The following is a 15192-nucleotide window of genomic DNA, read 5'->3' on the forward strand; positions in this document are numbered from 1 at the left end:
CAGTTACAAACGGGATCCATTCCAGAAGCCCGGCCGTATCCCGAAAATTCCGTAACCGGAGGACCGTTTCTGCGCACACATGCGGCACTGCAGAGCGCTTCTGCACATGCTTGAAGTGGCAAACCCACTCCTGGTTTTGCTGCGTTCACAACCCGAAAGTTACATAACCCAAGGGTCCACTGTACACTCAAACAACCATTCCCCTTTTATTGCAGCATTAGAAGAGTGCTTCAGAAGATATTCTCAGTGTAATATGGTGATAGCTCTACCCTAGGATAAACTGATTTGCCCTGTCCCATCTGTTAAGACTGCACAATCCCACCCCCAAGCACAGGAAAAAGGGAAATTTAGGCTTACATGTGAACTCCCATTTAGCAATGTTGCCTGCCACGCTGAAGAAAAGGAAGTGAAAATATTTCTCTATCTTTCTAATATTCCCATGTCTAGAACATTCAAAGGAAATTTGGAGCTATAACACATGAATCCATCAGTTTTCTTGGGGAGAATCTACAGCGAATTGGAACAAAATTCAAAAGTTCACTGGACGTTATGATGATGTGTTCTGAATGCCCAACAGTTTTTGTGGATGCAGAGACGGTAATATCTTACGTTTATTAACACATGCTGAGCCTATGTCTAGTGAGCTTTGCTACTAAGGTACAGAATGTTCTGTGTTTTGAGTTGTGCAAAGAATCACTCCCCTTAAAAATATTATAATGTTAGCTTCAGTGCATATACTGGCTGAAGGTGACTTGGCTTCCTAAATTCTCTGTGGTTGCTTCAAGTACATTTTTCCTTTCAAATATCCAGAACTTTGTCATCTATCTGAATAATGTTTGAGAGTTAAAAGATTGAAAGTCAAGTCTCAAATTCAGTGGATCTCTGATTATGAAGATGTTTAGTACCAAAATTATAAGTGTGTATGTGTTCTATTCCTGTAACATCTGTAGCAGCACCTGTCCTTTGGAACTGTTTCCCATTACGCTTCAGGCAGGTGCCGTATCTGTTGTGTTTTCAGTGCATATTGAATACCATTCTTTTTTCCAACCTGCTTTTTAAGTGAAGATATTTATCCCAGTCTGAAACTGTATTGGATCTGAAATTAAAAACAACTTCATATGTAAAAATAATTGTTTTTACTGTTGAAATTGCTTTGGGATACTTTATGGGAAGTGATTCATAAGTGGAATACATAGCAATAATTAAGGCTATTTTTATATCACAGCTGATGTCCTATGGCTTATTGGAAACCTTGAAATTCAGTGTGCTCGAGCTTCAAGAACACCTGGATACGTACAATGCTAAAAGAGAGGCAGCAGAGCAGGTAAATGTATTGTGCTACCTGGCTTGTTGCGTTGTGTTGAAAGAGGAAAAAGCTGAAAATTGCAGTTTTCTCAAGCCACACCCAGCTGCCCCACACTAGATTCATATTAGCTATTGCTATCTTCCTTCCCCACCAGGCCAAAAAGGTTGCCCACCTCTGCTCTAATAGATGGAGCACAATAACAAAAAATTGCAGTGTGAAGTGCTTCTCTTCCGGGTTTGAGCCACTCCACTACATTCTCGTTCCTTGTGCTTTTTGTTTTCCTCCTTCCAACACTCAGTAAGCTTTCCACGCCCACTGAGCATGCTCAGTTCTTACTCACTTTGGGGGGAGGGGATGCTCCATGTTAAGGGGGGGGTTAGTAGGGTGTGCCCAATATACAACATTAAAATATTTGATTTCACCGTTAATGTCTCTGGAGCTCTCATATACATCCTTGGGGACATTTTAAAAAAGGTTATCACTGTAAACCAGGAATGACTCTATCCATACAAAGAGATGTATATCTATATCTTGTCTTTTCTATATCTTGTCAATCCATACGATTTTTAATATTACATTTTACATCCTGATAATCAGGTGGGAGTACTGCTCTCCCTAGGTGTTGAAGGCAGAAATCGTTGCTCTAATTGCAAAAAACTGAAGGGTTACCATGACAACCCCATTCCAGTTCCAATTTCTGCCTCACCTTGCTCTGTTGTTGGCTTCAGCTCCCTCCCCTTCTCATCAGCTCAGGCCTGTTAATTTTTTGCCTTTTGTGCCTGTGAATGTTGGAAATCTTTATCCCCCTCCTCTATCTGGCTCTGTGGTTTTTTGCCCTTTGTTTTTTGCTGCACTGTTCTCTGAGCCTCTCCTGCCACCAGCCACCATGTTTGCTCTCTCACCTTTTCTCTTTGTTCCTTTCCTTATTTAAAACTGAAAAAAAAGTCTCATCTTCAGGTGCTCCCATTTGCTCCGGGCAAGACACCGCACACCTATGGGCAAATACAAACAGAGATCTGCCGTTACTGTATTACCCTTTGCTGTCTACCTGCCAAGACGCAGGCCTCTGCTATGGCCCCTGTGTCAGATCCCCAGAGAGGAATGGCTGCTTCCTCCGTTACATCCACTTCTTTTGTGCTAACTGCTGGCTCCTTGTCATTTCATCATGCCTGGTCAGAGCCCTTGGTTGAACTGGAGATTGGCGGCTCTAGCAGTGGTAGGGGTTCTGAGCCCACTCAGCGTTTGGTGCACAGGCAGCAGAAAGTGGCTGATAATCTTTGTGATGAGGAGGGAAGCCAGGCAAACCTTGGTCAGCTTTTTACTAGGGACGCTTCCCCACAGGAGCTCTCCGGGTTTCAGGACACTTCCTGTGTAGCCACACTGCAGGGTATCAACAGTCTCTGCCTGTTTCTACTACACAGCTGCTCCTGTGAATGCCTTACAGGTTGATCTCCGGGTGCGTCATCTGTCGAAGGAAGCTTTTCTGGCAGATCTAGCTAAGCCTTCATCTCCTCCTGCCCAGCCTGCCTCTGCTCCTCTTCCTTGAGTTGCCTCTGAAGGTCTTCATTGCTTGTACCAAGCCTTTCCGTCAGTCTCAGTCCTTTTTCATTTCATTTCCCCCTGTCTTTCTGGGCAAGAAAGTATCCTCTGCCATTTTAACGATGGTTGAAAGCCTGTAGTATTTTGGCATATAATTGTTTGCATTTGACTCCTCCAACCAAAATCATGACCCATTTGACTAGAGCAGCATCTGTTTGGACAGTGTTTTCCTTAAATGCTCCCTGGGTTAGTCTCAATACCTTTACTAAACCCTATAAGGCAAAATGTCTGTCCTTTTGCAGAGGCAGCCTTTGGGAGCCATGTCCTCCTGGACCAATAGGGAGCACCTCATTCTCTCAATTGTTTGCCACTCTATACAGGTCAAATTGGGTATGTCCCACCTGATGTGATGACATATGTGGAAAAGATACTACTGGTACTTACCCTTGAATGGTTCCTCTACGTGCATGTAGCATGACATAAGGGCTTCACCATTTTTCTAGGCTGCCTTTCTCCATGTGATTGGTGACCCATTTTCAGTGTTACTTTGTGTTTCCTGGATAGGGAGTGTCACATGTTGGGGTTTTTTTGTCATGCCACTGTTCTGTTTTTGGCACTTACTGTCTTGGCTTATTACAATAAAAACTGGTGGAGGTCATCATGGTAAGGTCTCAGGTTTTTGAAATCGGAGCAGCAATTTCCACCTTAAACCACTAGGTGGAGCATTACTCCTACCTGATGACATGTTACATACGTGCAAGAGAACCCTTCAGGGCAAGTACCAATAGTATCATAAGACTTTTAAAAAGTAACAATGTTAAAGGCAAACAACCTTGAGCTTTGAAATATTTTCAGAATGTTAGATGATTCTGATACAATGGAGAATTCTTGTAAATGATAGCGTTGGGAGGACATAGGCTTTGCATTAAGAACAGAGGTTGTTTTTCTGGGTGAAGCATTGAAATTAATTCAAACCTGAAGGCTTTCTGTTGCTTCAAAAATACTCCTGCGACCCACTCAAACCTTTGCCCTGCCCTAATCACTCACCATTTCTTCACTGAAAAGCAGGCAGAATACAGGAATAGATCCGCGGGCAATCTTTTGACACCATCACTACAGAAACCTCATGTTGAGAGCTTCTGGTACACCAGGATGACAGAGGTCATTCTGAAGTTACCAGCCACCGAACTCTCTGTGCATAAACAATACACAGATGACTTGGATACTGTCACTTAATAGCAATGCACAGAAAATAACAATGCCCCAAACCTAGTTGTGCTAGAATGCAAATATTGCTAGGAAAGTGTTAGTTCCCTGAAATACTGTTTTCGCTACGGTTGAACTGTTAACCCAGTTCAGAGGCTGCTTAAACAGGTAGGAAGATAGATGTATACAGGGAACTGCTATGTATGCAAGCTCTTCCATTGTGTCGGGCAGATCTGTGAGAGGACACACACAGCTGCTTCCAGTATTAAAAACCATGGCAAAGCCTCTTCATTGAGCAACTCCATGGGCATTTCAGCTTGGGCAAACAGAGTGTCTTGGATTGCAACCAGTCCAAGTGTGAGAAGGCAGTATTGCATTCTGGTATATTAAAGTGGAGAAAGTACCGTATTTTTCGCCCTATAGGACACACTTTTCCCCCTCCAAAAATAAAGGGGAAATGTGTGTGCGTCCTATGGGGCGAATGCAGGCTTTCGCTGAAGCCTGGGGAGCGAGAGGGGTCGGTGCGCACCAACCCCTCTCGCTCTCCAGGCTTCAGGAGAGCCCCACCGCCAGCCCAACAAGCTCGGGGGACAACGGGGAGGCGCAGCGCGCCTTTCCTGCTGTCCCCCGACTTGGTTAGAAGGCTGGCGGAGGGCTTCCCCCTCCTCCAGCCCCGCAAGCTCCCAGAGCCATGCCAAAGCTGCACGCAGCTTTGGCACCGCTCTGGGTCCCATTCTGGGGGCTTCGGGAGGGGGAAGCTTGGGCTTCCCCCTCCTCCAGCCCTGCAAGCTCCCAGAGCGATGCCAAAGCGATGCCAGAGCTTCCCCTGACGCCAGCCCCCAGAACGGGACCCAGAGCGATGCCGAAGCTGCGTGCAGCTTCGGCATCACTCTGGGTCCCGTTCTGGGGGAGGGGGAAGCTCGGGCTTCCCCCGCGCCTGGAAAAAAAAAATAATTTCCCCCCTTTATTTCCCCCCCCCAAAAAAATCTAGGTGCGTCCTATGGGCTGGTGCGTCCTATAGGGCGAAAAATACGGTAATTTAACTGCAGCTGGCAGTACTGCTTGTCCCCTTGTATTTCTATCACTTTTACTTGGGCAGGCTGAGATTCTGCCAAGACCCCCCTGTGCAAGCTCTCCAACTCAGCCTAATGTTCAGGAGTAGAGCAGGTGGTATCAAACTCTAATATGCCTCTAGGAGTCAGCTATGTCAGAGAATCCTGTCTGCCTCTTGAGGTCAGCTTCAAGCTCACTTACTTGCCATTAGGCTCTTTTGGATTGTGTATGGCAGATATTTTCTTCTCTTTTATAACTTTCACTTTATACTTCAGAGATCAGTAAGAAACCAATATTACATTGGCTCATTGTCAACTGGATGAAGAAGGGATGGGCATTCTTTTGCCAATTCCTTTTCCCCTATGCAGCCCCCCTGTACCCAGAGATGTACTTGATGGGGGGAGAGACAGGGAGATGAGAATCAAAAGGAGTTTGCAAGAGCGGGTTGGCAAAAGTTGGTTTCTGCAAAGTCCTCTCTGCTACCCAGCTAAAAATGAACCTTTCCTTCACCCCTGTTAATAAACATCTCAAATATGAAAGAATAAGAATGTTATCTGACAAGATGTCCAATGTCCATTATATCAGCAGGCTGTATTTATGATAATTTTGTGGTCCACACAAAATACAATCTCTCTGTTCTTCAGGCTCTTGCAAGCATCACTGGGTGCTTGTTTTTTGTAATCATGCTTGTGTTTTATTTTGTAGTGGCTGAAAGATTGCAAGAGGACATTTGGTACAGATGATGGTATTCATGGAACCACTACAGATGCTCAGGTAGGTGTCGGGCCCTGGTCACTGGGTCCATTTTATGCCATTCATTAATATGAACACCTTGTGTATGCCACAGTAGCAGTCATATTCCCAGACTGATTAAAGATTACTTGTAAAGGTTTTCATTTCAGTTATCACAACTATCTGAGGAATTTTATGAAGCATTGGCCTGAGAATAATGGATTCTCCATTTTATTGAAGTGAGGAGCCAGGCTCTGGGTCTGGGCTTAATAACACTGAGCAGATAAGCAGGACAGATAGCATCTGCGTACCAAAACACGTCTGCCTTTTATGCAGCTGCTGTTGCAAGCGAGAGAATTGGTATGCTGAATCTCTGCTCATCAGATAAATTACTGTCTGGACCAGAAGCCGTGCTGGATCTAATCTGATTAGTCCTGGGCACATACCTATGACCCGTCTAGAAGGGTACATTTAAAACAATTACTGGAGTGATGAAAATCTTGCCTGTTGTTTTTGCAAAGGGCTTTCCAGAACAATACAGCTGTAGTACTTGGAACTAATAGGTGCATGAAAGAAAGCAATACAGGAACACTTTGCTAAGGCTTTTTAATACTTAATACCACAATATTACCAAGTATGCAACAAGAACAATATTTCAAGTAAATGCTTGCAACTGTCATGGTATTACGAGGATAGTGCTCTTTAGCACCCTGGTGGTTACACTGTGGGGTGCTGCCGATGGTATTTAATATCGATATGAATCAGCTGGGCGTAGTTTGGGGGCAAGATGCCATCAGTAGGTAGATGACGCTTGGTGATATTTCTCTAGTGTTTGACTCAAGAAAGGATATGCAGTGCCTGGATGCAGTGGTGGGATGAATGAGGGGAAATAAGCTGAGGTTGAATCCTGGCAAGATGGTTGCACTGTGAGTGAGCTGTTCCCACATCTAAGAAATTGGTTGACTGCCTGCCATGAACAGGGCTGCTCTCCTTCTGAAGGAGCAGCTTCTGGATCCAGCCTTATCACTGGAGGCCCAAGTAGCCTCAGTGCCTAGAAGGGCCTGTTACCAGCTGCACTTGGCATGACAGCTTCAGCCGTTCCTGGACTGGGAGAGCTTTACCACCATAGTTCAGGCACTAGGCAAGATTTAATTATTGCAAGGCACTCTATATGGGGCTTCCCTTGTGCTTGGGCCAAAAAATGTAGCTAGAAGCAGGGTTTTTGTAGAGCTACTCGGAGCTCTGTTTTCAGCAGACATTTCAATTTTTTACTTTAACTTCATACCTTCTGTTTTTCCCCCCTTCTTCTCCCCTTATTAATGAATGTATTTATTATTTAATTGTATTTGTTGACTATTCGCTAAAAAGAAGAAAATCACAAAGTGGTTTCCACTGCAAATAAAACCTGAGATATATCAATACAATATAAAAATAGCTACATACATTAAAACCCAAATAATACATAATCACAAAGTGGTAGCAAAATGAGAAACAAATGGCCCAGCACCTGGCATTAGAAAACCCCCAAAGCCAGGATAAATAAATATAACTTAAGCTGACGATGAAAGTGGAATGCCGGTGGTGCATAGAGCATAATTGCATCAGGGTGATGAAACTGCTTGTGACAGTATTGTCTTCTGTGCTTATCCTCTAACATTTGTGGGGTCGGACCAAAGGTTAATGTACAGAAGTTTCTAAAGAGCCAGTACTCTGGAAGGTTTTGCTTCATCACCCTCCCCAATTTTTATTGAAAAACACTTGTTGCAAAAAAAATGTATTGGGAAACAGAGTCTGATACTCTGCATCTTTTGCAAGGGGGGGACACCTTGCCCCATTCCTCTGGCCCTGTTATCGCCTCCTTTGCTGGGTTAGCAGGGTTTGTCTGCTCTGTTGGTAAGTGATAAAGGTTCCTTGCAATGCAAGACCACCAGTTGGAGAAAGAGTGCGGAAATGGGTGAGGTGTTTCTAGGTAAATGGGGCTCTTCCCACAGCTGTGCTAACACTGAAACACAATCACAGTGCCAAAGATCGTAATGTTGAATACAGGTGTGTGGAGAGGCTTAGGGAGCAGAGCTGGCTGCGGGACAAACCTACAACAAAAGTGGGGCCCAGTACTTGAGTTTTAATAGAAGCAAGCTATATTTATCTACGGGGACGCAGGTGGCGCTGTGGGTTAAACCACAGAGCCTAGGACTTGCCGATCAGAAGGTCGGCAGTTCGAATCCCTGCGACAGGGTGAGCTCCCGTTGCTCAGTCCCTGCTCCTGCCGACCTAGCAGTTCAAAAGCACGTCAAAGTGCAAGTAGATAAATAGGTACCGCTCCAGCAGGAAGGTAAACGGTGTTTCTGGTTCGCCAGAAGTGGCTTAGTCATGCTGGCCACATGACCCGGCCAATAAAGCGAGATGAGCGCTGCAACCCCAGAGTCAGCCACGACCAGACCTAATGGTCAGGGATCCCTTTACCTATATTTATCTACAAGAAAATATTTTGTGGATGAAGGGGGACAATTAGTCTCTAGGGACCATTCATCCTCTAAGATCAATTCTCCACATACACCATGGGATTCCATTATTCGGTATTAAAAGATCCTTTGGAAGTGAAACTTTTTGGCCAAGAGAACGCTTGCTCTATGGTGCACAGCCTCCAAGCCAAACTTAGCCCCAGCCCCAGTTGTTTTTTGTATGTGTGTGTTTCAGGGGAAAGGGGGGGGATCCCTCCCCAGTATTTCTTTCTGCAAGGATGAATACTTGCTATCTCGTAGAAAACCTATCCTGCCTTTCCCTCTCCCTCCATTTTGGGTCCCAGTCTATCTGCACATAAACTCTGTAGTCTGCTAATATAGGAAATCATTTGGCTGTGTTGATATGCCTTAAAATGCATGAGGTTTCTTTTTTTATCTTTTTAATGAATATATGCATGCAGCTCTTTCCTTTCCAAGTACCGTATTTTTCGCTCTATAAGACGCACATTTTCCCCTCCAAAAATTAAGAGGAAATGTGTGTGCGTTTTATGGAGCGAATGCAGGCTCCTTGGCTTCAGTGATAGCAACGCGAAGCCTCCAAAGCGCAGTGGGAGCGCTCTCTCCGAGCTCCGGAGGTTTTGGGTTCCTTTCACTGAAGGGTAGGTGCCCCTTCAGCTAAGCGGGAGGAGAAATGGAAGGGGCTCCGTTTCTCCTGCCGCTTCGCTGAAGGGGCGCTGCGCAGAGAGGAGGAGTTTTCCCCCCCTTGTTCTCCCCCTCTAAAACAAGGTGCGTCCTGTAGAGCAAAAAATACGGTAAATGTGAGAATTTTACAAATACCCTCTACTTTACGCTATATAATTTTGTCATATTGCATGAAAGCAAGACAAGTAGTACATCTACAAATTCAGTTATCTTTGAATTCTGCCTAGACTTTTTACACACAGTGAAGCTTTCTTTGAACGTTATTCTTCTTTTAGTTTATATGGGACATCTGAGACCCTATTTAAAATGATCTTCTATACTAATTCATGATCTTTTTTCCTTTTTGTATTTTTGTGACCTGCTCACGTTCTTGCTTAGCATTTGGAAATTCTAGCAGTAAGTGATGGCTCTTGATTTATCAAATATTTAACCATGCCAGTAAAGAAACTGGTTTCATTTTTGTCTCTTGTCCATTTGTGATATAGCTGTGTCTCATTTAGATTACAGAAATAGTGTTTGCTGCACTTACCTATATAGTTCTAACTCTTAAAATGCCAGCCCCTTTTAGATGGTAGATTAGTAGCAAGTGATTCCATTACCATTTGCTTTGCTGCTTTGGTGTAAAACAATCTTAACACCCATCTCCCCTGTGATACATACATGTGAAAATATGCAGAGAAGTAATATTGCAATTTTGTTCAGGAATTTATTGCTTTTACAGTTGTCATGCTACTGTAGAGCTGGAAAGCTAAGAGTGTATATTTTAATAAATGTATTAACTGTGGGAAGAAACAATGTGCTTGAACATAAATACCATATTTTGATATGTGGCCCAGAATTAAAACTGACATCACCAGTAGAAATAGAAGCAATTTCTTCCCTGCTAGAGCATGGCATTTCTGAAATGTCATGAGAATCCCTTTCTGTTTTCTTTGTTGTAAATACAATTGCCCTTCTTAAAAGGTAAAGTTATAAGACACCACTTTTTAATTATACATCTACAGCTTTCATCAGCTTCTTACTGCATTAGCTTGTGCAAATAACTATTTTTTATATTGCAAATTATTCACTAGACAAGCAGTGTGTTTATTGTCTGATTATTATATAGTTGATTAATATACTGAATTTAAGATAATAACCTTTTTTTTTTTTTCATTTATAGGAGTTGGAGTTGTGCCGGAGGCTATATAAATTGCATTTCCAGTTGTTGCTTCTCTTCCAAGCATATTGTAAACTTATCAGCCAAGTGGATGTAGTTAAAAAAGAGGCAGAGGTAAAGAAAATGCCACAACGTTTTTAATAGTGTTTGTTAAAAGTGAACTGCTTGAGATTGTCAATTTTGTTTTAAGAGGATAAAACAATCTGACTTACAAGGTTAATCACATTTGTAAAGGACATCAGTATCCATTATGAGCATTCTGCATATTTAATGGTACATAACCAATTGTCACTTTATAATTTCAACCATCACCCAGCTGCAGTTGGATTGATGTCAAAGTTTCTGATACACATATACCAAAATCGCCAATATTATATTCTGAGCAGTTAAGAGTTGGAAGGGATCCCGAGGGTCATCTAGTCCAACCCCCATGCAATGCAGGAATCTCAATGAAAGCATCCATTACAGATGGCCATCCAACCTCTGTTTTAAAAACTCCATTCCACCGTCAAATAGCTCCTACTGACACTTAGTCAGAATCTTCTTTCTTGTAACTTGAAGCCAGTGGTTTCGGTCCTCCGCTCCAGAGCAGGAGAAAACAAGCTTGCTCCATCCTCCGTGCGACAGCCTTTTAGATAGATGGCTGCCAGTCTCCTCTTATCCAGGCCAAACATGCTCAACCATTCCTCTCAAGGCTTGGTTTCCAGACCCTTGACCATCTTGGTCACTCTCCTCTATATACCTTACAGCCTGTCAATATCCTTCTTAAATTTTGGTGCCCAGAAATGGACACAGTACTCCAGGTGTGGTCTGATTAAGGCAGAATAAAGTGCTTGAGGTACTTCTGTGAGCAAGCATTTAACCCGAAATATGCCCTAATTACGTATTTTAAAAAAAATAACCCTCTGTCCCCATTGCTTAAATTGCTTTTAGTACAAAAACTTAAGTTTATCTTCTTTTGTTTTAGGTAATAAACATGTCAGAGGAGCTTGCACAGCTAGAAGCCTTTCTGAAGGAAGCAGAGTCTGCTTCCGACAGTGGTATTGAAGAAATGGAAATTCCAGAAGCTTCCCAAGCCAACACTGAGACTGCCATTCATTCTCTCATTGAAACTTTGAGGAATAAAGAGTTTATGTCTGCTATAGTACAGGTCAAAGCTTTCAGGTACAGTTTGCTAATATTCTCATTTGAAAAAGATAAAATTGAGAGGGACCTTTATGCAATGGCCTACTTACATGAGTATATTTCTTATTTTATCAATACAATTGTAAGGTAACTCCAAACATGGAGTTAAGTTCTCTCATAACTGTAAGGTATAATAGTTTTTAACCTAGAATTTTGAAGCAAGCCTACTTTATTAAAAAAAATGGAAATATGATAAACTTCTTTATAAGACAAAAACATTAAATGCATCTTTTCTGTTTTTCCAGATGTATTTGGCCCAATGACATATTTGGCAGTTCTGAAGATGACCCAGTACAAACATTGTTGCAGATATATTTCCGTCATCAGACCCTGGGCCAGACTGGCAGTTTTGCAGTAGTTGGCTCAAAACAAGATATGTCAGAAGCCAGCTCAAAACTAATGGAACTAAATTTAGAGATCCGGGAGTCACTGCGCATGGTGCAGTCTTATCAGCTTCTGGCAAAACATACAGCAGTGGGAAGTTTGAGCACTGGATTTTAAAAACTACTGTCCCACAGAGAAGAACTGAAGTGGTCTCAATATTATCAAGCACCTTTTCATATCTGTTGAAACTTGCTGTTTGTGACAGAAACCATACCTGTGATGACCAGTGAAGTACTGGGAGCAAGCTATGTTATTCAGAAATGAAGGTTTTTGAAACCTCATAGCCATCATCTTAACCTTTTCTTAAACAGTAGCTGTGTATGGACAGTATGAACACTTTTTGAAAATAACTATATACAAACTGCATTAGAAGAAAAGGGCTAAAAACAATGCCTACAAATGCATTATTATCTTCAAAAACAGAAATGTAAGACTTGTTGCAATAATGGCCTCTTGATACTGAGACAATTAAAAGCAGGTAAATGAGGCTAAAAATCAAGGCTGGTTATTTTGGCTGAAGACCTGCGAGGCTTCTTCGCTTTCAAGCAGCAAATAAATCATCAGGTGATGCCAAATTAATACACTTGGCAATGTCATGAGGAATGTGCTGTCATACTGGAGCTGAAAAGACTGCAGACTCCATTGATTTATCAATGTTGTATTTACTCTACCTTCGTCTATAATGGTGAATTATGTGTGAAAGTAGGAATGAATGGATATCTGACAATTGCATTTTGAAGGTATGGATGTTTGATATGGTCTGAGCATGCCTAAAAAAGCACTGCAAGATTATTTTTGGAAGAAAAAAAAATATTTTATTAGATTTAACTCCTTAGTCTGTAAATGTTATGGCATTTAATAATATTTTAAACTGGAATTATCCAGTTTTCAAAAAGAAATAATATATCTAACTCGTTTGGAATGCTGCTCAGTTCTCTGATCAGCGCTTATTACAAATATTGATAACGACTAACCAAAAAGTAGCTGCCTGCAGAGACTTTAAACTGTATATTAAAAGATATATGTTGCTCCTCAGCAACTCATTAGAAAAGTTAACTTATTTTATTCTGTACATACCTAGAAATTGTATAGTGTAAAATCCAGTATTTTTCTTGTACAATTGTGCAATGCACTGTTACATGAGAATAGTGTATAAAACTGGGGGGAGGGGGGGAGAATAGTGGCTGTTAATGGAATACATGATCTACATCTGTGTATTCTAGAGTTCAAGAAAAGGTGTAAACCTGCTTGTATTTTCATGATAACGCTTAGGAATTTGGGACTGTAGAAGGGAGAGACCACTGACTACCAAAACCTACAATATACTTTAGAATTCCTTGTTAAAATCTTGTAGCACAAAATAAACTGGATTCTATTGGAACCAAAACTTTTTTAGAAGCAAAAAAGTATGAATGTCTCATGATTCCTGAAGGAACAAATGCCCTGTATTTTATGCATCTCTCCTACCCACTGTGATTGATGTTAAAGCAAAAAAATTGGGCTCTGAAATGTCAGGGTGTAGAATGTAGACATGAAATCTCTTAGCATGGCCTTTTATCCACTGGGGAAGTGGAGTAGACATGTAAATATGCTGAAATACATTAAATTAAGGCACTGTGCATACCACTGGACTGCTGACACAAGTTCTGTTACTTTTCAAAATCCACACATTCATAATCACTGTATTATTTTTTACCCTGATATAATTTAATTATTTTGAAGGCTCTGTGGTACTGTAGATTATGTTCCTAATTATTTAATACACTTTTAAAAGGGGTTTGTGTAGTTTTTAGTGGTGTATTATACTTTTTACATCTTCTACTGGCCTTTTTGTGTTTCTTTTTGCTTTGGGGAGGGTTGGTAAAATAAAATATCATATCTGCTACCTTGTGTATTTTCTGAAAAGGATTGTGGGGTATGTGTGCAAACATTTAAATAGGAATATCACTTTTATGCTTTATTCTAAGACAACCTTAGCATGCTTAAAAATAGACAAGCTATAAGTGACAAAGATACAATACACATCCTCTAACCAAACATACATGTTGTATGCAGTGCTGTAATTGCACTGCATGACTTGCTAGGTGTAAGTGTAGATAATAAATAAAAGTAGAGGGGGAGCTGCTGCAAAACTCTGCATGATGTGGTGGTTCTCCTGAGTTATTTGTATATGTTACTGATAGTTCAGAATTGAGCCAAACTCATTTTTGTGCTAATTGGGGGGGATCCATAGCTCATTGGTAGAATATATTAGATAAATCCATTGCATAAATCAATCTCTGGTACCTCCAGTTAAAGGATCTCCATAACCTTGGGAGCCTGGAGTGCTAGTTCAAACGCAGGCAAGGTGGGTAAGATGCATAAGGTGGATCTGCATGCAAGTACTTGGAACAATCAGTGAGATAATAAACTTATTATTTTCATTTATAAGTTTCTCCCACTGAAATCACTGGGACTTCAGAGATGCTTTTCATTGGATTGGGCCTAAGGCGATGCTACTACACAGACTAGGGAAAGGCGCTTGAGTGGCTGAAGGGATCATTAGCAGTAGGACATGGCCTTGACTATTGAGAAATCTCCCATCCCTTTGTGAATTCAATATCCCACATCCCCATTCCCGTTGCTGACCAGGCTTGATGGGAGGTATTAAAGAGGAGGTGGAGTGTGCCCAGTTAACACTACAACCTATTTTCTTGCAATCATACTAGCTTCTATCCAGAAGCAAGCCCTGGATAAAGTGTATCAAACAAGCCATTTGAAACTTCAGAACCTTAGCACTTAAAGTTGATACTAGAAAGCAGGTATTTAGCAATACACAGCAATTTGGAAGTATAAACAACACTACATATTAGTATTTAAAATGACTGCAGCACAGATCATGTAGTTCTAGTAATGTGGCCAGTGGCAGTTTCAGCTGCCTCTGATAAGCTTAAATTGCTTTAACCGAACAATAAATCCCTATCCCTCCATAAAAAATAGTTATACTATATCAACTGTACTGACATAGTATAGTATGTAACAGTTACAACAGCAAAGCATGGTTCCCATTTGAGAATGTGCAACAGTGAGCCTTAGGCTCATATGCTGTCCAAGTACAGTGGCACCTTGGGTTACGTACTTAATTCGTTCCGGAGGTCCGTTCTTAACCTGAAGCACCCTTTGGCTAATGGGGCCTCCTGCTGCTGCTGCACCGCCGGAGCACAATTTCTGTTCTCATCCTGAAGCAAAGTTCTTAACCCGAGGTACTATTTCTGGGTTAGCGGAGTCTGTAACCTGAAGCATATGTAACCCGAGGTACCACTGTACTAGAAGAGAAAGTTTAAAGTTTCCATTTGCAACCACCAACAGCCTCCTGTTTTCAGATGTAATGGGAAACAATGGCAAATTGAAGCTTTAAGCTTCACTTCCTAACAGGAGTGGTGGCATGGAAGCCCAGGGATCACTGCAGGTCCATTCATCTAATG

The 15192-nt window shown here is 41.8% G+C and overlaps 2 protein-coding genes and 1 long non-coding RNA gene across 16 annotated transcripts in view; 1 reads left to right on the top strand and 2 right to left on the bottom strand.

Annotated features, from left to right (window-relative positions):
• FRYL (FRY like transcription coactivator) overlaps positions 1–13611 on the top strand; it is a 149005-nt gene extending 135394 nt beyond the window's left edge. For 12 of the 13 annotated variants that reach the window (XM_083754772.1, XM_083754769.1, XM_083754771.1 and 9 more), the window contains 7 exons: positions 448–597; positions 1226–1324; positions 5810–5878; positions 9379–9396; positions 10163–10273; positions 11127–11323; positions 11590–13611. In XM_083754772.1, the coding sequence (XP_083610898.1) occupies positions 448–597; positions 1226–1324; positions 5810–5878; positions 9379–9396; positions 10163–10273; positions 11127–11323; positions 11590–11845 (900 nt within the window). In that variant the 3' untranslated portion in view covers positions 11846–13611. The remainder of the gene's footprint in view (positions 1–447; positions 598–1225; positions 1325–5809; positions 5879–9378; positions 9397–10162; positions 10274–11126; positions 11324–11589) is intronic. The other variant, XM_083754774.1, reaches the window with a different exon arrangement.
• Positions 1–15192, bottom strand: part of ZAR1 (zygote arrest 1) — a 30352-nt gene that overhangs the window by 6923 nt on the left and 8237 nt on the right. The window contains exon 4 of one of the 2 annotated variants that reach the window (XM_083755056.1): positions 606–1096. The exons of the other annotated variant lie outside the window; for it this stretch is intronic. Coding sequence (XP_083611182.1) covers positions 1070–1096 — 27 coding nt within the window. The 3' untranslated portion in view covers positions 606–1069. Of the gene's footprint in view, positions 1–605; positions 1097–15192 lie in introns of those variants that run through there. 2 annotated transcript variants of the gene reach the window in all.
• On the bottom strand, positions 11521–14861 carry LOC310852164. The gene is made up of 2 exons (XR_014567995.1): positions 11964–14861; positions 11521–11907 (listed from the first exon to the last, which is right to left on the bottom strand). It is a non-coding gene; the product is annotated as an uncharacterized lncRNA (long non-coding RNA).

Source organism: Podarcis gaigeae (assembly GCF_964106915.1).
Source record: "Podarcis gaigeae genome assembly, chromosome: 9".
Taxonomy (NCBI): Eukaryota; Metazoa; Chordata; class Lepidosauria; order Squamata; family Lacertidae; genus Podarcis; species Podarcis gaigeae.